Source organism: Eptesicus fuscus, chromosome 21 (genome assembly GCF_027574615.1).
Source record: "Eptesicus fuscus isolate TK198812 chromosome 21, DD_ASM_mEF_20220401, whole genome shotgun sequence".
Lineage (NCBI taxonomy): Eukaryota > Metazoa > Chordata > Mammalia > Chiroptera > Vespertilionidae > Eptesicus > Eptesicus fuscus.
In genome coordinates, this window is record NC_072493.1 from 24,066,461 (window position 1) to 24,089,814 (window position 23,354).

Below are 23,354 nucleotides of genomic sequence, written 5' to 3' on the forward strand. Positions count from 1 at the left end.
ATCGCCTCCTCACTGCTCTGGGCCAAGCTGGAAGTGAACACACTGAAATTCTCGGCTACATCTCATGGACACCTGAGTCAGCCAGTAGAGCTGCCCAGACTGAGCTGATGAGTGCAGAGGAGGGTGGGTACAATAAACAGAGAAGTGGCAGCTGCAAGACAGGAAGCATCACATAGCAGAGGGGCAGAGCTGACGACTTCAGACAGACCAGAGCCAGCCTCAGTAAGGAGAGGACCGCAAGCAGTCACCCATGGGCAGAACCAGAGAAAAGGTTCCACAAGAAGGAGCATTTTACACTGGCCTGGGCTGGGAAGGCCATGTGCTCTGGGAACAAAATGGAGTAAGTGTGGCCAGAGCAGGAAGAACTGGGCAAAGAGGACGGGACAGGGAGTGACACAATCTGTGCTGAGAATGAATGAATGGAAGATGGGGCAACAGAAAGGGTACAGGTGGCCACTTCTGGGTTGTTTAGCAGTCCAGGAAGGACCCATGCACATGGGCATTAAATCTCAAAATAGAACCTGTGGTGAGTGAACCTTCCCACATTCAAGCACCGCTGCTAAGTGACTGAATAGTCAAACCAAAGGTGGTATCTAGTGATACTGCGCGTATTTAAGCTTAAGTATTTGAGCAGGAGAATCCCATGTGAATCCACAGAAAGGGCGGGCAGCAGCATCCTGAACCACTAGAGGTACTGGGCGATGCCACCCTGCCTCCCTGACAGCCATCAACACTGCGCAAGGGCCAGTGCAGACGTGAGCTGGAGCTCAGCCTAACTACCAACACTGCCACAGATTGAGTGGCCTTTCTCAGGAATAACAAGTGAAGTGAACTCTGCTTAGCAAGCTCCTGGTGTTTACATAACATATTTAAAGCAATGTAAACACTGGACGAGAGCTCAGTGTTGTTTTCCAAACAGCAAGTCAACATCTTGTCAAAGTGATACTGATGAGACTGTGTGTGTGTGTGTGTGTGTGTGTGTGTGTGTGTGTAATGCCGGTAGGGCAGCCCTACTCTCAAGAAGGGATGACAACTCAAGGTCTCTACAAACTCACAGTAAACCTTACTTCTTATTCCCGCCCTGAGAACCAGTTTCCTACCAGGCTGTGCTCCATACTCTATCCTCTCCTTCCACCATAGCTGTGCCCTCTGCACCATGAGGTCTCCCACTGGCACCGTGGCACACAGGCCCTGCCCAGCCTCTCAAATCACAGGCTGGGGAGTGGAGCGGGGGGGATGGGGAAAGCAGGGAGAAGCAAGAGGGCTTCTGATGCTTAAATACCTGCACTAGGAGCACTTCTCCTTGTCCAAACGCTGTACTTGGCCCCGGTGCTGAACAGTGATATGCAGGAGAAAAAGCCATCCTTCTTCTAAGTGTCACCCACTGAAGAGCTTCATGGTTCCAGGAACAATCAAGAATACAAGCCCACAGCCCTGGCCCACATGGCTCAGTGGTTATAGCATCAGCCTGCACACAGGTTTGATTCCTGGTCAAGGGCATGTACCTGGGATGCAGATTCGATTCCCAGCCCCAGCTGGGGTGCGTGCTGGAGGCAACCAATCGATGTGTGTCTCTCTCATCAACGATTGTCACTCTTCCCCTCTCCCTCCCCTTCCACTCTCTCAAAAAAAAAAAAAAAATGGAGAAAATATCCATGGGTAAGTATTAACAACAACAACAAAAAGACAATGCCCACAGGCCAGTATTGTAACTTTCCATTTACACAGATGCAGGAAACACACGTGTAAAGGCAGATTATTTTCAAACTGATTCTAGAGGAAGAATAAAAAATGACTTCATCTGTTCAACTTAATTCTTTTGAAGGCAAAACATGATTTAAATTAACAACAACAAAAAATTTACAAATGAAAGTTAAGCCTCTTTTTATGTAAAAATTACTCAGGGTTGCAAAAGGTTATATCAAAGGGTACAATGTGAAAGTGCAGTATACGCTCTTAGCTGAGGAAGCGACTGTCCAGTGTGCAGCCTGAGAAACGTGAACTGGGAGGGCTGTTTCCTCACTGGACCACCATAAGGAAGTCAGCTTCAATGTCCCACGATGACCCTACTCCCTGCTGGCACCTGCCTATGGATAAAAGCCAGTCCACAGTGCTATGTAGACAGACTTCTGGAAATGTACCAGAATAGTTTAGAGGATAAACAGTGTCATTTTAAACTCCTACAGTAGTTGTTATTTCAGGGAATATTATTCACTACCCCCAAAAAAGTAAGTTAGTCTAAGAACTAACTTCCTTATTTTCCCTCTTGTATCACTACAGAAAATAATGGCTTAAATTTCTCTTGTAATGCAGGAAATTATCCAAAAACTTTATTTCAATCTAATATCTCAAGATTTTAGAAGGAATTTTATAACTTATTTATAACCTACTCATTCCTAACTTCACATAAATACCCTGTGTATTGAGGTGGTCATCTCTCAAGCAAGAAGTCTGAGCTAGGTAGTCAAGAAATACAGGCCGCCAAAACCGGTTTGGCTCAGTGGATAGAGCGTCGGTCTGCGGACTGAAAGGTCCCAGGTTCGATTCCGGTCAAGGGCATGTACATTGGTTGCGGGCACGTCCCCAGTGGGGGATGTGCAGGAGGCAGCTGGTCGATGTTTCTCTCTCATCGACGTTTCTAACTCTCTATCCCTCTCCCTTCCTCTCTGTAAAAAATCAATAAAAAATATATTAAAAAAAAAAAAAAAAGAAATACAGGCTGCAGCAACTGTGACCTGCACAGAGGTGAAAAATCATCGCCATGGGAACAGGGAACCCATCCCAGAGGGAAGAGAGGACCAGGACTCCACCATCACCATCCTGGGGCTCACCTCCGAGCTCCCTGGCAAGAAGATAGGCTCACTGGGTGCGCATTTCTCAGCCGAGTCATGCTGGTGCACCTGCTAACTCAGCTCTGCTCCTCTGGAAATACTCAGCCCTAACTTACCTCCAACTCAGAGCTGGAGCCCAGTCTGGATCCCCACTTCTCCCCAGTGACAATGAATCATGCCTTTCAAATGGAAAATAAGACAGAGTACCTGCCCACATAAATATTTGAGAAATTTGCCTTTTGACAATTCAGAAAGGATATATTTGTTTTACTAAAATTGCTTGGTCCGGTTTTGGCATCTGAAACAATAGAAAGATTCTAGTAGCTTTATTTGAAAACTACCAGTCAGAATGTAAGAAAAATAAACTTGCTTTCTATTCCAATCATTCAAATCTTCAGTAAAATGGACTGGCACTTCTGAAAAACCTATTACAGTGAAAACCCTTCAGCACTAACCTAAATTTTCTTACCACTAAAACAGTTCAGAACACACGTTTGTTCTAAGGCCCCATCTCAGTGCCAGGAAAATGAAGTGACCAGGAGAAAGCACTGAGGTGAAGAGGAGGACCACATATATTCTGGAGGTCAGTTTAAAGGCAAGAAGCACATCAGCTGCTGTTATGCTTCCTTCCCTACCTGTCGACATACATACACATTCCCCTGAGATCATGATACACATTCCTGCCCACAATGCCAGTCGGCCTTGATTCCCAGTCACATTCCTATCCCAGGGCCTAAACTTCAATAAATCTCTCTTCCAAGGACAAGAGGAGATTACATGGGACAAAAAACAAGACAATATATACTCAGCATCTACTTTGTACCAGGACTTCACGTCCATTATTGCAACTTGGGGGCTCTCTGCTAAGCTGACTCCATATGATGTATCCTCCCTCCTCCAAAGCAAACAGCAAAATCCATGTCTGTGCACATCTTGTGCGTGAAAGGCCTCATAAAGTAAAAGACTGGGCAGTCTAATTGCCTTCTGGCACCAACCACGGTACCTCAACTCTTTCCAAAGATGACATGGCTTTGCCTGTGGTGTCCTGCTCCCCCAGCCACACGAAACATCTCAAGAGTCGTGGTGTCTTATGGTGTCAGCAGCTCTGATGCGGAAAGAGCAAGGGAGCAAGTTCTGCTTGGAAACACCTGTAGATTCCCATTACGCTGCCTCTGCTCCTGGATGCCCCCTCACCTAACGGACCTGTCACAGCGGGTCCGTTAGCTGCTATTACTAAGACTATATAGTCAGTTCTTTGTAGCCATGAGAGGTAACTAATGACCTATTTTAGTGTCTACCCAAAACAAACCAAAAGAAGTCAATACTTTATGATTCACTAAAAGCTTCAGGATGGTTCAGAGACCCAGAACAGTGTCAATTCCACAACACGACGAACTTCATGTCAATCTAGTTCCTCAAGGTCAGCTCCCACCGTCTCCAGGAAAGTCTTCAGAGAACAGATTCATGGTCATGAACTGGTGTCAGGCTGTATTTTCCATCTGTACCCCAAACTAATTTTCATCTGGCTTCTGTCAAGGCCTGCCCAAACTGTTTATTAATTTCAAAAGCAGCATACTGCATAAAATAAAATAAATAGTTCCAAATATGGATGGTTATACAGAATAAACTCACATAGAATTTGCTAAGTAGGACATCTCAGGCCAGTGTCCTGAAACCTCTCAGGCTGCATTACTGTACACATACATCAAGTGTTTCCAGAGCCAGGACATGGATTCACTGTAACTGAAAATAATTAATTTCTTCCACGAAGGTGGAGAGTAAGAATCCTGCATGTAATTCTTAAAACATTTATTGTTGTACCACTTACAACTATCTATTCCATAAAGAATCATGTGTTGGGGTATTCCAGGATCCTAGGGGCTATTTTTATTTATGTAAAAGTAAAGCTACACTTTTCTCATGTCAACTCTGGCCATCTGCTAGCTAAATTTCTATGATGTCATATAGAGATGCTTCAAAAAGATGTTCATCTCAACCATAAATCAGTGGAATACTCAGGATGGAGAAGGGGCCAGGATTAAGAGAGAATGGGAAGGCATGGTGTGTCTTGAATCACATGAATGGCTACATGCGGAGAGGACAACTGTGAAGACAGGTGGCCTTCCAACAAGTGGTCCTTTTTAGGAAATCAGGACTTTATAATGACATGAAAGAAAATTTGAGAATTTTAAAAATCTCTAAGATTGGCATTCCCCAAACTACAAATTATAGAGATTTCAATTTAGAAATGGTAACATTCTACTTTTTTCTTTTAAAATGCTTTTCTGGTATGGGCTAATTTTGCTTCCGTTTTTTTGAGTGAGATGTTTTAGATCAACAATTCTATTATAAAGATTTTATCAGTAATGCTCAAACATTTCTTAAAGTGAAAACACTATTCAACCATCCCTGAAGTAGTCAGCACCCTGAGTTCTCTGTAACTGGGCGCCCTGATGGCCTGATGGCTAACAACCACTTGAACAGAGGAAAAAGAAGACCTAAACTACAGCCTTGGGGTATCCCGACCTCACGATTCATGTCCTGCCACAGCTTCCCTCTGCCTATCCTCTGTGCTTCTGCAGGCTGTGGTGGGATGCAGTTTAAATTATTGCACAATTCTTCTGCTCTTACATTTCCTCACTATCAATGATCTCATCAGAATCATAATTACGATTGCTACCTTTTCTGAAACATTTCTGTAAAAGATCTCAGAGTCTCCACCATGTCCATGAGGCACAGGGGTGGAGAGAATAGGGCCCTTACTCATTCTAAGGCTTCCAGAAGAGCAGTCAATGTCACTGAGCAGGAGTCGGGGTGGGAGTTAAGGGACAGGACATCTAGTACAGCAAGATGACATGTGTCATCTGAAAAGACACAGATCACTATGATATATTTCATTATTTCTGACATCTCCAATGTTCAGATCTCTCATGTTTCCCAAAGGAGTCAGGGATTAGAAAACTGAGAAGCCTGCTCTAGGAGAGTCTTGTCTATACTCGGAATCCAGTACACCAGACAACTACACACACCACAAGGCCAAAACTAAAGCCAGTATGAGCAGGGTCTGGGTGGGCAGAATTCTAAGATGGCTCCATGAACTCTGTCCGTGACTATGTCAAGGGACACAAAGGATCCCACAGGTATCATAAAAGCCACTGAGTAGTTGGCCTTAGGATAGAGGAGAATCTCAGGTGGGCCTGACCTAATCAGATGAGCCCTGTAAAAGCAGAATTTTTTTCTGCTGGTGGCAGAAAGGAATGACAAAGATGTTAGAGGGTCATGGGGACTTAACATGAGAGAAGATCTCCACTGTAAAATGAAGGGCCATGAGGTAAGAACCAGAGCAGACTCTTTGGCCAACAGTCCCCAAGAAAACGTGGACATTGGTCATATAAGAGCACAATCCTACCAACACCCTAACTGAGCTTAGAAACAGATCTTCCCCAGCACCTCCAGATACAGGCCCAGCACAGTCAATGCCTTGACTTAGGCCTTATGAACAATTCTTCTGCCTCCTCAGAGCTGTGAGATAATAAACAGTGCTGTTAGTCCCACTATGTTGGTGGTAATGTTTCATGCAGCATAGAAAACACATTCAAGCCAACTGCTGTACTGCCCTTTCCCAGCTTTAAGTTCACCCACCAGTTTTTAAAACCCTAGTGCTCAATCCATGCCTAAGCTGCTCCTGAAACCCAGTGTTCATATACTTCTCCTCTGACCCACTCTAAGATGCTCAAATCATACTTCAAATGTTTCCATGCAATATTACCTCCACCACATCCCTTTCCTACACCAATCTCTGGAGCAAATAGCATGAACTATGGAATGAAAGGACAAGCCCGGGAAGAGGGCTGTGGCTTTTAAAAGTGATAGATAAGGTACCAGAGGTGAGGACCAGGGGAACCCGCAGGCTGGGTGGAACAGGGCTGGGAATGAGCCAAATGAGCCTTTGCAAAGTATGTCGTGCTGGGCCAGTCCTCCCAACACTGGATCACATGGTACTTAGAACCTGGCACCAATTTCTGAGCCCTTATAAATTAAGCTGTTTACATTCTGACTGTAACACTCTACCTACCCCAAACAGCCCATAAAAACTGATGGCCCTTTTCTGGTTTTAGACAGTTAACTTTATACCTGTGGCCCAAACACGTGCACTTACTGGAGAGTGATGTGACATCTTTACGCTGTAAACAGATAGATACTTTGGGGGCTTTAAACTGGCAATTCAAGATGGTTGAGTTACATATAGGATAATGATATAGGAAAAGGAAAAAAACAAATGGCTTTTGGAACTGGAGTCCATTCTTTTCCTGTCGCTATGAGCACACTTCCATAGAAAAAGCATGACCACACCACTGACTGAGGGCCAAGGCCACCTACTCAGGTCCAGACACCCCAGTCCTGGAGGTCAAAGCCTGGACTACAGGGCAGAACCAGGTGAGCTTCTTCTTTCCCTGTGAACTCCTGGCTGCTCAGCACAGATAATGTCCTGAGCTCGGCCATAACTGAAACAAGTGAAGAGCATCCCTTGGCATAAAGGAGTGGGAACCCCTGGGCACAGACAGAAAGTCCCTAATCAGTGTCACATGCTGTGATTCAGAAACGCAACATGAGATGCTGAAATGATGTCACTTTCCCAGCCCTGTTCTAGATCACCCTCCAGCCCCTTTACTCTGCTCAGGACAAGCGCAGCATTCACTGCATGGTCATTCATGCTCACACATCCACCAGCATTCTCATACTAGTTTCTCTTGATTACATTATGGTCATTAACCTGTCTGTAATCCTATTCTTGGCAGCCAATTTATGATCACTAGCAAAATGTTTTTATGTTATCACACATAAAAATATGCAAAAACATTTTATGTAAAATAAATTATCAAGAAATGTTTTTGGTTAAATTCCCTCTTTATGTATGTATGGCTGATGTTTTGTGAAAACAGCAATTCAAAATGCTTCTCCCAGACAACATTGCACCACCCCAATGAGCCATCACAGATATTTATCATGTAAGTCAGCTTACTGACTGGGCTTTGGAACATTCATGAGGCCAATCTCTGATATTGATTAAATTATACCTAAAGTACAACCCTCTCACTAAAAATAAGTACCCAACATTTTATACACAGAATTAGTCAAGTTTTCTAAGAACTACCAAAAGCATGAACAGCAGGAATTTAAACTCTTCATTAAGACTATAACTAAATCCCTTCATTAGTCAACAGATCCCATTTTTGTTCTGTATTGCTCATTTGTTTCCCTAACTCAATTAGCCTGCTTAATCTTTAAAGGATTATACCCAACACTTTTCCTACTTAACAAAAATAGAAGTACACCAAGACAAAAACCTCCAAGAGGAGACAGTTAGCACTTCTTTCTCATTCTAATGGAGTTCATGTCATGAGAGATGAAATTGCCTGAGCAAAAATACTGGGATAAAATGATACTGTATCTTTGCTATAAATAAAATAACTCTAAATTTGATATAAAACAGCATGTCAATTCATGCAAACTATTTGGAATTCTTCAGAAGTAACCACTTTGATACCTGTGGTTCTCTAAAACTTCAGGCACTTAAATCTATACTAATAAAAGAGTAATATGCAAATTGGTCACGACACCCTCACAGTAACAACTGAACAGCAAGCAGGCTGCGTGGGGCAACCAGGCCGGCAGGGGGGTTAGTGAGTGATGACCAAACGACTGACCAGGAGGCTGCGTGGGGTGACCAGGTTGGCAGGGGGGTTAGCGAGGGACGACCAAATGACTGACCAGCAGGCTGCGTGGGGCGACCAGGCCGGGAGGGGGGTTAGCAAGGGACGACCAAAAGACTGGCCAGCAGGCTGCATGGGGCGATCAGGCCGGCAGGGGGGTTAGCGAGGGACGACCAAAAGACTGGCCAGCAGGCTGCATGGGGCGACCAGGCCGGGAGGGGGGTTAGTGAGGGGTGACCAGGCCAGCAGAGGGGGCCAGTGAGGGGTGACCAGGCCAGCAGAGGGGGGCAGTGAGGGGTGACCAGGTCGGCAGGAGGGGTAGTTGGGGGCTACCAGGCTGACGGGGGGGAGGGCAGTTGGGGGAGACCAGGCTGGCAGGGGAGAGGGGGCGGCAGTGAGGGGTGACCAGGTCGGCAGGGGGGCAGTTAGGGGTGATCATGCTGGCAGCGGGGGGGGGAGGGTGCAGTTAGGAGCCAGCGGTCCCAGATTGTGAGAGGGTGCAGGCTGGGCATAGGGGACCCCCACACACACCCCACCCCCACGTGCATGAATTTCGTGCACCAGGCCTCTAGTATTTTTATAAGGAGATAAGAACAATCTGTCTTGTTGTAGCTCTGGGCTCTTATCAGGAACTAAAATGACTCAATCTACAGACAAGCCTATGGCCCTTTCACATTTTGCATATTAATAACGTTTCTTCAATATTAACTAGCTGACTTGACATTCCAGTTGAGCAAGCTGCTCTAGTCTTAGGGGAGGACATGGCAGGAGACGGCTAATCCGATTCTCAGTGCATTCATAAATCTCACAGAAATATTTAACAGATGACGCCCTACAGGTCAGTAGTAAATCTGATACAAGAGACATTAATGGATTAGCTCTTCCTCCAACATCACATATACAGCAGTGACTTAAAGACAACTCCACCCACCCTTCTCTGTATCATCTTCCCCAAACCACTGTGCCAACTAAGACTGCTCAGTCCAAGTTCTCATAACATTGAAACTGCTGGGGGAAGCATTCCCAAGGACAGTGTCCATGAAACATGTATTACAAAATGTTTTCTCCTGATAGAATGATACCACAGAATGGTCCTGACTTATAACCTCTAAATCTCATTGGAAGAGACAACACAGCTCGTGGCATGGACCCGGCTTGAATATGCAACACCTCTGAGAGTCTATGCTGGGTCCTCATCAGAGAGGCATGGATAGACCTAATGTCCAAGACAGTGAGCCAACTACTAGTTATACCACTAGTAGTTGTGGTATATAAAAATTATAACTGTCCATCACTAGAAAGCCTCCAGAACTTGATTAAATAAGTGAAACTGACTGAAAATGATTTATAAATCTGTATTACTGTGGAAAGATTTCTACTATGCAAAGATAAAAAAGCAAGTTATAAAATCATAAATTAGTGTGTATGTTAATACAGAAAATGCTCAGGAAATTTATAGATCTCTCTGGATGTGGAATTTACCAGGTTATTTACACTTTCTTCATCATTTTTCTATTTTATCACTTTTCAAAAACAATAAACATATATTAGTTTTCTAAAAGAGGGTGGGGAGTACCTAATGCTATTCAGGCAAAGGAAAGGAAGGCTTTGTGAGCGCACCTTCTGAGTTCAGGGTGATGAGGGTGACGTTGTTTCCGATGTTCTGACTTCCCGACTGTCCACAGGTAGAAACGGAGTCACTGGCCTCAGACCCGCTCTCCCCATCCTCATTGTGGCTGTCTTCTTGCCCGGGTACCTTCACCACAATGGTGTTCTGCCGACGCCCGGGAACCGCGCTGAGCAGGAAACAAAAACACCACCAGTGTTGTGAGAGCAGCACCACCGACAGGCAGAGACTAGCAATGAGTCGCTGCGTGTTCCTCTTTCCTTCCCTTGTCCGAGGCTAACTTCACACGGAGCAGTAGGCACAAGTCTTCCCATGCACCTCCTCTACTAAGATTAATAGCAATTTGATACCAGTAAATAGTTTGAGGTTGGAAGAAACTACATAACATTTTAAGAATTTTAAAAAGTGGTTTATATCATGAAATAAAATCACAGCTTTCAGTGACTCAAGGCCTAAATGCTGTTTTTGGATCACAGAGGTATTCCTACAAAATGTTGACATTCACATAAAGTAACTTTTAAGCCATGTCAAAGGAAAAACTACTAGTAAATTAGGAGGCAGTATGGCTAGAGACTTCCATTGATCTAATCTACTCCATACTGTTAGACATTCTAGAAATGACTCAGCCTTTGAAAATGCAGTTATCACTCCCAATGATTTCCACTGACAAAAACCACTTAAGTAGGTTTAAAAAGCCAGTCAAGTATCTCTGATGAAATACTCTCACCACCATCAGGGGTCCTATACGAAGCAATGAGATATTGTCAGAAAAACAGGACACAGCCTAGCTCGAAAAGTACTCAAAAAATAAAAATAAAAAATATTATCTGGAGACATACTACTTGCCTTTTTAAAGACCCTTTCAATGGCCCTTCAACGTGGACTGCTAAGCACTGAGAAGGGGAGAGAAGCACAATTTCCCTGTTTACACATTAAAACATGTTTCGAATCCTAGCCCTACCCAGAGAAGGGAGCTATACTTTCTTGATTCCACAGAGGCTTGTCCAGGCTGACTTGGCTCCTAAAGGCTCAGACTCTGAGGGCTGACCTTCACCCAAGCCATCAAGAGGCACACCTGCCCCTGTCTCTTCTCCACCAGCCAGACCTCCTCCACCTCTGAGCACCTAGACACACCCATACTTCACCTCGTCTCCCTGCACCCCAGCACGCAGGCCCTCAGACACCCAGGCTATGACAACAAAGAAAACAGGACACAACTGGAGGAGGAACAATCTGCAGAGGAGACTGAGAGAACAGGCAAAACAGAACATTGTGAAGACACAGGTAGGAAACAAAAAGCAAAAGAGCCCTCTTGGAGGAATGTTATCAGGAAAAGCTGAGCCCCGACCACTAGACAAGGCCACCTGCAACTCACTTCATCATCACACAAGGGTGGCGAGAATGCCTTTTATACACTCCCATCTCTGAAAAAGGTTACGTTTAAAATGTCTCCAAAGACAAGGGTTGAGAAAAAAGCCATCACCTCAAAATATCTCCACCACTTAGCAAATTTACATGAGGATATCTGTTGACTTGACATGCTACTGGACAGACAGACATACTGATGTGAGTAAGCCATGAGCAGGTAAGAGGATAAGGGCTTGGCCAACTATTGTGAAAACATAGCATCATGTCTTGATACCACACACTACACTGAACATAACAGTCCCAAACGCCCAAATGCTGTCTGTCCTTTAACCTCTTGCTCTTATCCAGCTCATCTGACGGGACCTCGGTCCAAAGCATGGCACAACCCCCCCACACCACAAAGAAGTGTGGACAGTGCCTTTTGGGCTCAGCCCGTGTGAGGACAGAAATCCCCAGTCAGAATGCTGATTTGTCCTCAAGGGGACTCATCACAGTGGCAGTGGCAGTGGCAGTGAAAGGTGGGGATGATGTTGTGGCTACTGACTTGCTAATGATATTTTCCAGGGAATCCGGTGCCCTGTTGCTCAAGGGGTCGTCCATCTTGGCTACAATGGCGTTCTGCCGATCACTGTTGAGTATTACTGTAGTCTGGGGGACGACGCTAGGGAACAAAAGAATCACAAAGAAAAAGAAGACCTTAAAACAACAACATTCATTGTAAGAGTGCATAAGAGTAATTCAATACAGTCAGCTCCCAATGATGGGCACTAAGGAAGGGAGGTGGCCCCAAGCAGAAACCACATTTAAAGTAATAAACAATTTATACTGGGCAAAGAATAAATTGGAGATGGGAATTTTTTATATAGAGAATGTAACCTTCCTCATTGTTGGTATTCTCAGTTTGCACATGGGGTAACACAAGAAAGGGGTATTTAAACCTTTATACAGAATAGATTGAGATGTCACAAATTATGCACAATTAACAAGGTTTCTAAAGTATCATGTTTCCTGAAAAACATGCTTAATATTTTTACTCATTCCATCCCAATGGATTCCTACATGACAAATCTAGGTTTTATAACTGCTACACTTATCAACACCATCCCAAAATGTTAGTGCTGCTCTGGAAAGAAAGGACAAACACAGTAGAGGGACTGCGGTGGGTCACATGGCATTGACCGCCTCTAGGTTCCATTGGGAGAATGCAGGAACCAGGACCAAAGGACCTTGGGGTTTTGTTTTCAAGGAAAATTACCACAGGAAAGAACTGAGCCCTCACTGGGCACCTTCGTAGAGACAGCACTGTGTGTTCACCAGTAGCCAAGAGCCTATCTCAAGGGGCACACTCATTGAGACTTCAGTCATTAATCTTCTAGCCCTCGGCAGTTATGGCCCCAGGAAATTTTAGAATCTCCTCCCATTGTAGGGGTCAGAGTGCCACAAGGAGCACTTGAAACACAAGGCAGTATTACCTGAAAAGCATGTCGTTCTTAGATCTCATTTTCCAAAACACAACTCGGGAAGTAGTGCCTTTATATAAGATCCATGTAGCCAACAGCACATGTGAAAACCTAGCCTACTGTCATGGCTACAGGCTGTTCAGCCCCCTCCCAAAATCAGGGCACAAAAGATTCTGCTTCAAAAATAAGAGCATGCCAAAACCGGTTTGGCTCAGTGGATAGAGCGTCGGCCTGCGGACTGAAAGGTCCCAGGTTCGATTCCGGTCAAGGGCATGTACCTTGGTTGTGGGCACATCCCCAGTAGGGGGTGTACAAGAGGCAGCTGATTGATGTTTCTAACTCTCTATCCTTCTCTCTTCCTCTCTGTAAAAAATCAATAAAATATTTTTTTTTTTTTTAAAAAGAACATGATCCATGGCACGTCACTCAAAGGTGTTGTTTTTACAATTATTCTACTTGTTCTTTGGTGACACCTAGTCACCACCAAACCCTGAAGATGTTGCAACTAACCTGGGTGACCTTTGACTTGGCCATGTACAGGCTGAAAAATTCACTTTCTCCTATACCAAACAGACAAAAAGGTTTGCATATATTTGACTAGAGGCCCAGTGCACGAATTCATGCACTAGTGGGGTCCCTTGGCCTGGCCTGTGGGATCAGGCCAAAACCAGCTCTCCAATATCCCTCGAGGGGTCCTGGACTGTGAGAGGGTGCAGGCCAGGCCAAGGGACCCCACAGGTGCACAATTGAGGCCAGGGAGGGACGTGGGAGATTGGCCAGCCGGGGAGGGACTGCAGGAGGGCTCCAGGGCATGTCCGGTCATCCAGGCAGGACCCCAGCAGCAAGATAATCTACCAGTCTGAACGTCTTCCTCCTGGTGGTCAGTGCATGTCATAGCGACTGGTTGACCGTCTGCCCCCTGGTGGTCAGTGCACGTCATAGCAAGCAGTTGAGTGGCCTTAGCATATCATTAGCATATTACTCTTTGATTGGTTGAATGGCTGACCAGATGACTGGACACTTAGCATATTAGGCTTTTATTATATAGGATATTTCCCAAAGAGTATTCCACATAACACTAACATCCTCCAGGATCCCCCCCCACACTCATTCCTGTTCTCTCTCATTCCATGAGCAACTAAGTAAGTTCTACTAAGTAGATGAGTTCCCTAATGGGGAGAGGTCCCACAGGGAATACAATGATTAAAATTCATTTATGCCCAACATCGACAAAGTGGTTTTGACGAAATATACCTTTTCCTCCTAAAGGAGGAAAAGGAAACAATTGTCAAGGAAACAATGTTCTGAGGCAACCAGCTTCAAGTTGGAATAAACATAAACCTGGAGGCACTCAAAGACTTTCAGGAGGTTCCTGGGTGTGGGCCAGTTCCCAGCATCTCAATTTTAAGATCCTTGCCTTCCAGAAAGTACTATCTTCTAAAAATTATTCTCCTTGAGAAAGCACCTCTGGTCAATTTGTTTGTTTCACTTTTTTTAAAAAAAATTACTTCTTATTCTAATTATATTCATTCTAATTATACTTGGGTACACTGTCCATCCAGAAATGAACACCTGAGGTACAAACGCAGGGCCAGTCTGAAACGTGGCAACGCCTCCAATGACCAACTGGAAAACCCTGCGGTGAGCTATTGTTCCATAGCTCTTTGCTTTCAACAAAACTAACAAGACCTAGTTAAAATATCCAGCTCACAGATCATCAAAAATTATTTTTGATGATAGACCACAATAATTTTTGGCATATAACTTAAAGAGCTGAGGAACTCTTTCCTCTCCCACAGATTTATTTATGGGAACAACATTTCTCAGAACTTAAAACTATAAAAACTAAAAAGAGAAATAAAAGTAATGCTGTATGAACCTGTTTTAAGCAGTAAGTCATGAATTCAGTAATTAACTAAAACTAAATCCACACCTTCACAAGGATACATTCACAATATTGGGATATTAAGAATTCATTATAAACAAAAGTAATATATTTATGTTGTTTTGTTCACCTGTGTACTAATAATTGTAATAAATGTCTTTAACCCTGGGGCCTTACAGTTACAGGAAATAAATATTTAGCTTAAATTTCTGTCCATATTTCTGTTACTGAGGAGTGTGACAGCCTGTCAGATAGGACAAAACTTTGTGATGGAAAAGAAATGGGAATGAAAGTTTAAAAAGCAAAGAAACAAGGTAAAATTTGGCTGTCAAAAGCCTATTCATAGGATTTTTTAAATGGATGATGCTTTTAGATTAAAATAATTAAAGAGCAATGAATCAGTTTTGTTTTTAAATATCAATATTACAATATGCCAGAAATTACAAACTCTTAACTAATGTAACTTATGTCAACCTCAAATTGTACCAAAGAATATTTTATTTTTCAAAAATTATGAAACATCCATATCACATTAAGAAGAATGAAATAGTTATCTAAGGGTAGATACTGAAAAATTGTCACAATACTAAGTTTTTTGACTAGGCTAAACTACAGTCCCAGTCAATCAATCAGACACTAATCTGGGTGCTGCTTGGAAGGACTTTTGCAGATGTGATTAAAGTCCTAATTGGTTGAAGTTATCCAAAAGAAAGATACAGTAAAACCTTGATATAACGGATTGATTTGGATGAGGGGATATCCCTTAAAGCCAAAATCCATTATATAATAAAGTAGGTTTTTCTAATACACGTTAAAAGAAACTGACAAATTACCTGTTTAAGTTATTATAAGTTAGCTTACCTGTTTTTACTTATGTAGACATGTGTGTGTAATTAAGTATGTATTAAAAGCTTAATTTCATAGAAAAGTTTTCTATATATATTACAGTAACTTTAAATTTATACTGAATAGGCCTAGTAAATACATGCATTCACCAGTCACTATGAGTAAACAAATGCACGCAGCCGGGGTGTGGCTCAGCACAGGTAGGAACATCGGCCAACACATGTTAAAACTGCTGCAGAAAGTCATGCAAGTTACAACAGAACCAACTACCGCCCAAAATGTGGTGTGATCACATGCTAATCATTTATGGAACATTGTTTAAGAGCAGTCTCTAGGACTTAAATCTGTAGGCTATATTTGTAGGTATATAATATTTATGTTGGTAAAATTACTACAATGTTTTTTCCAACATATGGCCCATTTGCTAAAATTTGTTTAAAATAACAGTGAATAACAAAAAAAAAAATAAGCTATTAATTTAATTATAAGCAAATCTTGGTTAAAGCATTTTAAAATTAACAGGGTGTTAATTTTCACATATGACATACAAACTGGGAATTTTTTCTGTTAAATCCAAAGCCCATGAAATCGAGGTCTGAAAAACTGAGGGTTTACTGTAATATTGGATGGGCCTGACCTGATCAGATGAAACTCTGAAAGGAGGTTTAGGCTTTCCCTGGTCTTGGAGACTCCAAATAGCTCCTGCCAGCTGACCATGATCTGCCCTTCCTGTCCACCTGCCCTACAGCCTTCAGTTGCCCCCACAATGTATAAGCCAATCCCTTGTGATAAATTCCTCGTGGGAGTGCTGTCTCTCTCTCTCTATCTCCTATTGTTTCTGCTTCTCTGGTTGAACCACGACACGTTTTGAAATAATTATAGACCCACAGGAAGTTACAAAGGAAGTATACGAAGTCCTGGGTCCCCAATGGTGACATCCTATATAACCTGTAGTACAATATCAAAACTAGGAAAGTGAGTGGAACAATACTGCTAGCGAGACTACAGGCCTCATTCAGATTTCACCAGTTTCTGCATGCAGTAACATGTCACATATAGTTCTATGCAGCTGACATCATGTGCAGATTCGCGTACTGCTCCATCGCCACCAAGGAGTGGCCTAGTGCTGCCCCTTTAGACATACCCACCCTCCCATCCCACCCTATCCCCTGGCAACCACTAACCTGTTTTAATGTATAGTTCCGACATTTCAGGAAAGTGATAGACATGGAATCATACAGCACATGACCTTTAGCAAATGGCTTTTTGCACTCAGCACAATGCCCCCAAGGTCATCCAATGGCAGCAAGTATCAGCAGTTCATTCAGTGTTGGTGCTGCACAGCTTTCCATGGAATGGGTGTTTGTTTACAGGTGGACCAGTTTGTTTAACCCAGTGGTCGGCAAACTCATTTGTCAACAGAGCCAAATATCAACAGTACAACTATTGAAATTTCTTTTGAGAGCCAAATTTTTTAAACTTAAACTTCTTGTAACGCCACTTCTTCAAAATAGACTCGCCCAGGCCGTGGTATTTTGTGGAAGAGCCACACTCAAGGGGCCAAAGAGCCGCATGTGGCTCGCGAGCCACAGTTTGCCAATCATGGGTTTAACCTTTCATCCACAGAAGGATATCGGGGGTGTCTGCAGGTTTTGGTTATTACAAATAAAGCTGCCATGAACATTCATGCAGAGGTTTCAGTGTGGTCATAAATTTTCATTTCTCTGGGACAAATGCCTAAGAATGTGATTACTGGGCCATATGGCAAGTACATATTTAGCTTTATAAAATGCAACCAAACTTTGCACCAGAGTGGCTGCACCATTCTACATTCCCACCAGCAACGGATGAGAGATCCATTTCTCCACATCCTGGCCACACTTGGTGGTGTCACTATTTTTCATTTAGCCATTTTGATAGGTGTGGAGTAATATCTCATTGTGGTTTTAGTTTACATTTCCTTGATTACTACTGATATTGAACATCTAAATAATCATATGCTTATCTACCCTTCTATATCTCCTCTTTGGTCAAATATCTGCTGTATTTTTTACCCATTTCTAATTTGATTGTTTCTTTACTGATGAGTTTTTAAGAGTTCTCTGTTCTAGAAACCAGCTCTCTGTCAGATAAATGTTTTGCAAATATTTTATCCTCGGCTGTAGCTTGTCTCTTCATCCTCCTGGCAGGTCTTTCACAGAGCATACATTTCTTATTTTGATCAAGTCAAATTTATCTCTTTATGCTCTTGGTGTCAAGTCTAAGAAGTCTGACTAACAGCCAAGGATTTTCTCGTGTGTTTTCCTCTAAAGGTGTTCCAGTTGACATTTAAATCCGTGATCCATTTTAAATTAATTTTTGTTCAAGCTGTAAGGTTAACATCGATGTTCATTTCTTTTCTTTTGCCTGTGGATGCCCAACTGCTCCAGCATCATTTGTTAAAAGCCTGTTCTTCCTCTATTGAACTCTTTTGCACCTTTGTCAAAAACTAGTTGGGCATATTTGTGTGGGTTTATTTCTGGGCCCTCTATTCTGTTCCACTGATCAATTTATTTATTTCTTGATTACTTTGCTTTTAAAAAACTTTGTGTTTAATTCATTCTTTTGCAATCTTAAACCATTACCTATAACTGTATATTTGTTACGTAAGCTCCTGTTAAATAAAAACTTAATCAAGCCCGACCAGTGTGGCTCAGAGGTTGAGCATTAACCTATGAACCAGGAGGTCATGGTTCGATTCTGGTCAGGGCACATGCCCAGGTTGTGGGCTCGATCCTCAGTCAGGAACCTACACGAGGCAGCCAATCAATGATTCTTTCTCATCATTGATGTTTCTATCTCTCTCCCACTCCCTTCCTCTCTGAAATCAAGAAAAACATATATATATTAAACTCTGTCAAAATTAAGGAAAAGGGAAATAGCTAGACCCCATAGACTATCCTGGTTTTTTCAATTCTAATATTATGCTAATTACACAAGTTGAACACTCTGCCTAAATACAGTATCAGAAGTAAAACAGGCCCTAAACTTGGCCCAGTGACCTATGATGGGTGAAACAAGGAACATTCACCCATTGTGGACAGTGACTGTAAGTGTGAGTGCAGGACCCTCATGGTCCCCAGCAGGACGACCCCGAAGGCTCCGTGTAAAAGGAGTCATTCAATCCTGGAAGCCTGTGGGGGCAATGCACAGACAGCTCAATAACCTGCCCAAGCCCACACAGCTGGTAAGTGACACACTTAGATTTGAGTTCAAATCCTCAAGCAGCAGAGCCAACATTCTTAATCAAAATTAATGAAGCAATAGTCTACAGCCCCCTAACTTCCAAACTATCAGAATCTCCTGGGGAAGCTAGGGCCCACCCCCAGACAGCCTAGGACTTTGGGAAAAAAAAGAATTCCCAAGATGATTCTGATGGATGCCTCTGGTTTAAAACAACAACAAAATTACACACAACCTTATACAAGAGGCACAAATCTGTTTTGGCCACTGTTCCCCCACAGCACTTCAATACCTTCTCATCTGTTATACAGCTCCGTTATTACAGTTTCGTTTGTCGAGGTACAGGGATCTTTTTGACTGTTTTATTCACTGGTACATCACAACTGCTCAGGTGAACGCCCCCTACATGGCCAAGCCTATGGGTTAAGACATGAGTGAATGGAAGAATAAGCTTCATATCTGAGTGCAAGCCTCTGGTTAATGCCTCTAGATTTCCTTGGTCTCATGCTGCCAATCTGATGCTAAAAGAAAAAGGGTTAAGGATCACAAGCCAGAACAGAAACCTACGAACACAATGTCAGAGGAAGGCCTAGAATGGATGCTGCCACTGCAATTTCTGAAGATACTAAACTGAGTATGACCTAGAATCCTGTGGTTTTACTGGTGTGAGACCAGCATGTACCACAGAGCATGGTCAATATTAGACACAGTGAACAACCAACATTAATATTAATTTTTTAAACATCAGAGGGTTGTGGAAGATCAAGGAATACTAAACACCTCTATGCATGATGGGGACCGTGGGGACCAAGAAACATTAGATGTAAATCCTGAGAAAAAAATTGTGCTATAAATGGACTCCCTATGGTTAACTGAAGGCCCAAATTTTATAAACAACTAGAGGCCCGATGCACAAAATTCATGCAAGAGTAGGCCTTCCTTCCCCCGGCTGCCAGTACCAGCTTCCTTCTGGCACCCAGGACCCAGGCTTCCCTCCAGCTGCCAGCAGGTACCCAGGACCTGGGCTTCCCTCACAGCCCTGGCTTCATCCGGAAGGTGGTCTGGAAGGACATCCGGTCTAATTATCATAGTACGCTTTTATTATCTCTATATAAAAGCCTAAGCAACCGGCCGACCAGTAGCTATGATGCACAAAGACCACCAGGGGGTAGATGCTCAACACAGGAGCTGCCCCCCTGGTGGTCAGTGCGCTGGCGCGAGCCTCTCCCACCTCCATGGCAGCGCAGCAGGTGCAGTAGGGTCTGGATGAATGGGATTGAGGGGCCTGGGCTCGAGCTCCTCCCCGGCCCCCTGCTGCTTCAGGCACTACTACATCCCCTGAGGGGTCCCGGATTGCGAGGGCGCAGGCCAGGCTGAGGGACCCCACTGGTGCACGAATCCATGCACTGGGCCTCTAGTTATAGATAAGAGCCTAGTGGCCACTTCCTGATAGGGGCTTCTCACATTCTCTGTATACCAGAACCCTCCCCTCGCTCTGCACTGTTTGTTGACACCATAGGAGTCAGCCACTGCAGGAAAATTCTGGTTTTGACTTTCAGTACTACATAATTAGATACCTAATTTACATAAAATGGACCTAATTGAGAGCCTGGGCAGGAACTTTGCTATCCTGACCTTTGTCTCAGATACAATTTAGGTTGCTACCTGAATCTGTGTCTCTAGGGCTACAGCTCCTTTTGGTTGAATTAAGTGCTTTTTATTCTTTATTGTAATCTAAAATTGATTTTATTGGTTTACAGTGATCTCATTCACTAGTTTACTACTTTTATTCTCTTTTTACTAATGAAGAAACTGATGCTTAGAAAAGTAAGAATTTGCCCAAGTTCTCACCATTTATAGATGATGGAGCCTGGATCTGAAGCCAAGTATTTCTCAAATTCTTAGCCACTTGCTGGTTAACAGCAGGAATAATCCTATTTCAATACTGTTACAACTTACCCTTTTCAGTGTTTAAGCATTTTAGTTGTTTTGTTTTTAAATCAATTTTGTATCCTCAGCTTTCAGAGTTATCATGGCAAATATTTTCCAAGCTACACTTGGGAAGTGGCCAACTTCTTATCGGTTTCAAGAAATTGCTTTGTGAAAGTACCTGTATTATTATTCTAAAACATCAACTTTTCTGCCCCCTTTGCCCATCAGACACAAAAAATGGACTATCATTTGAATGCACACTTAGAAGCTTTATTCAAATCTGTGCAAAAAAAAAAGGACCTAAATAGAAAATATAGGATGTAAACTATTTTCCACAAGTTTGTGTTTGCCACTTTTTATGACAAAAGGAAAACTAAAAACAAGTTGGAAAAAAGGAGCCCCTTGGCTTGAACCAGAGAACTTGGAGCCCATACCTTGGTCCAGTGCAGGCAAGGACATCAGGATAGGATCAGCCAACATTTGCAAGGTCAGTATCTGCCATGCAGAGAGCCCAACAAGAAACACATGCAGACCTGGGACAAGGGGTGGACCAGAGATTGCACCCAGGCGCTCTACAGAAGAACTGTATGCTTAGAGTTAGAAACTCTAACACAGAATCTGCTAAAATCCTATACAGATTTCAGAGACCTATAATTGGATTCTGAATGTAAACACACATACACACACACCTCTTATTGTATACTAACAGAGGAACAGAGAAAACCCCATAGAATCATAAAAGTCAAATAGTTTAATATTTAGAGCCAGCTCTATTTGCCTGAAAACACCACACTGATTCAGGTTTGAAGCTCACAGGGATGGGTCAACATCAATTAACAAGTCTGCCATGGAAATTGCTAGAGGTGTAGGAGTCATGCCTATATTCTCCATCCCTACCCAAGATGTGCACTGGGGTTCAATCAAACAAACTCTTCTTAAGTCGCCTTGAAGAATAGGGTTACCTGGGAGAATCTGCACAGTCATTCCTTATTTCCAATTTCCAATGATCAAGGAAAACTTCCACGAGTACCAAAAGCATTTAATCCAAGCAAAAAGCTCATCCAGGAAATAAGAAGCCAATTGGCCTGGCTGGCGTGGCTCAGTGGTTGAGCAACGATCTATGAACCAGGAGGTCACGGTTCTATTCCAGGTCAGGGCACATGCCTGCATTTCGGGCTCAATCTCCACTGTGGGGTGTGCAGGAGGCAGCCAATCAATGATTTTCTCTCATCACTGATGTTTCTATCTCTCTCTACCTCTCCCTTCCTCTCTGAAATGAATAAAAATATTTTCTTTAAAGAAAACAACTGCCACCAAGTCTGTAATGTCACCAACAGTGACATGTCTGTAGATGTTCACTGAACAACCATCAAGGGCTGAAGGGACATGGACATATCACATCAAATAATCAAGAATGTCCACAATTATGTTCTTTGTCTAAACCTCACCTTACACATATGGGTACTACGAGCACATCCTATTTTAGAAGAAACTACTCTTCCAAAGACAAGTTTAAATAACTTAAAATGCCTGGAGGCCAAATCCTCTGACCCCCTCCATCACTGACACTGTCCTGAATGGCAGTAAGTGAGAAGGCCACTCCAGGCACAGCAGAAATTCTCTACCCTCGGGGAGTTCACATCCTGAGTTATTTATATTAACCCAAACTAGAAGCAAACCTTAGGTAAGACTAAAACTGTATTACTTGCAAATAATTTCCCACTCATTTCCTATATGAGGCAGTCAAGTCAGGTGATATTTCTATTCACACAGTGACCTCCAACTTTGTGTTTTGTGGCTAGGGTGGGAGGCGTTCCACCAGAATATTTGAAAATTATTTGAGAAAGTTTTTGCCTCCCTCCCACCTACAATTAAGCCTCACTAGATTATATCCTACTGACCACAAATCCTTCTGAAACTCAAAATAATTATTCCTCAAGTTGAATTTGGGAAATCTGATATACTATTAACTTTCTAATTTTTGTGAATTATCTCAAAGAAAACCTCTCACTTAACAAAAGCAAGCCAGCAATTCTCTCCAAATTAACCTACAGATTCAACCCAATTCCAATCAATGAGATATGAGTTATTCTAACATTGGAAGTACACCAAATTATTACAATATGCATTATCTATTAAAACATTTGACTATTTTTATTTTCTGCTTATCAGATTGAATTTGAGTCATCAGATTATGTTAATAATTCATAAAGAGTATGTGTGTAAACTACATGTTTTCTTTGGTTAATACTCAGTCGTAACAGGGAATCACAAAAAAAGTCACCAAAAGTCTGCAGGTGTGTGAGGTAGTGTAGACCAATCGGGAATAGAAATCACATGCATACAAAATTAAATGGAAACATCAAAAATTCAGCCCTAGCCAGTTTTGCTCAGTGGATAGAGCATCAACCTTCGGACTAAAGGGTCACAGGTTCGATTCAAGTCAAGGGCACATGCTGGGGTTGTGGG

General features: G+C 42.9%; 1 protein-coding gene across 3 annotated transcripts in view; it reads right to left on the reverse strand.

Moving 5' to 3' along the window:
* Positions 1-23,354, reverse strand: part of BANP (BTG3 associated nuclear protein) — a 121,033-nt gene that overhangs the window by 49,408 nt on the left and 48,271 nt on the right. For all 3 annotated transcript variants that reach the window (XM_028142951.2, XM_054710609.1, XM_028142950.2), the window contains 2 exons: positions 12,085-12,201; positions 10,166-10,341 (listed from right to left, as the gene is read on the reverse strand). In XM_028142951.2, the coding sequence (XP_027998752.1) occupies positions 10,166-10,341; positions 12,085-12,201 (293 nt within the window). The remainder of the gene's footprint in view (positions 1-10,165; positions 10,342-12,084; positions 12,202-23,354) is intronic.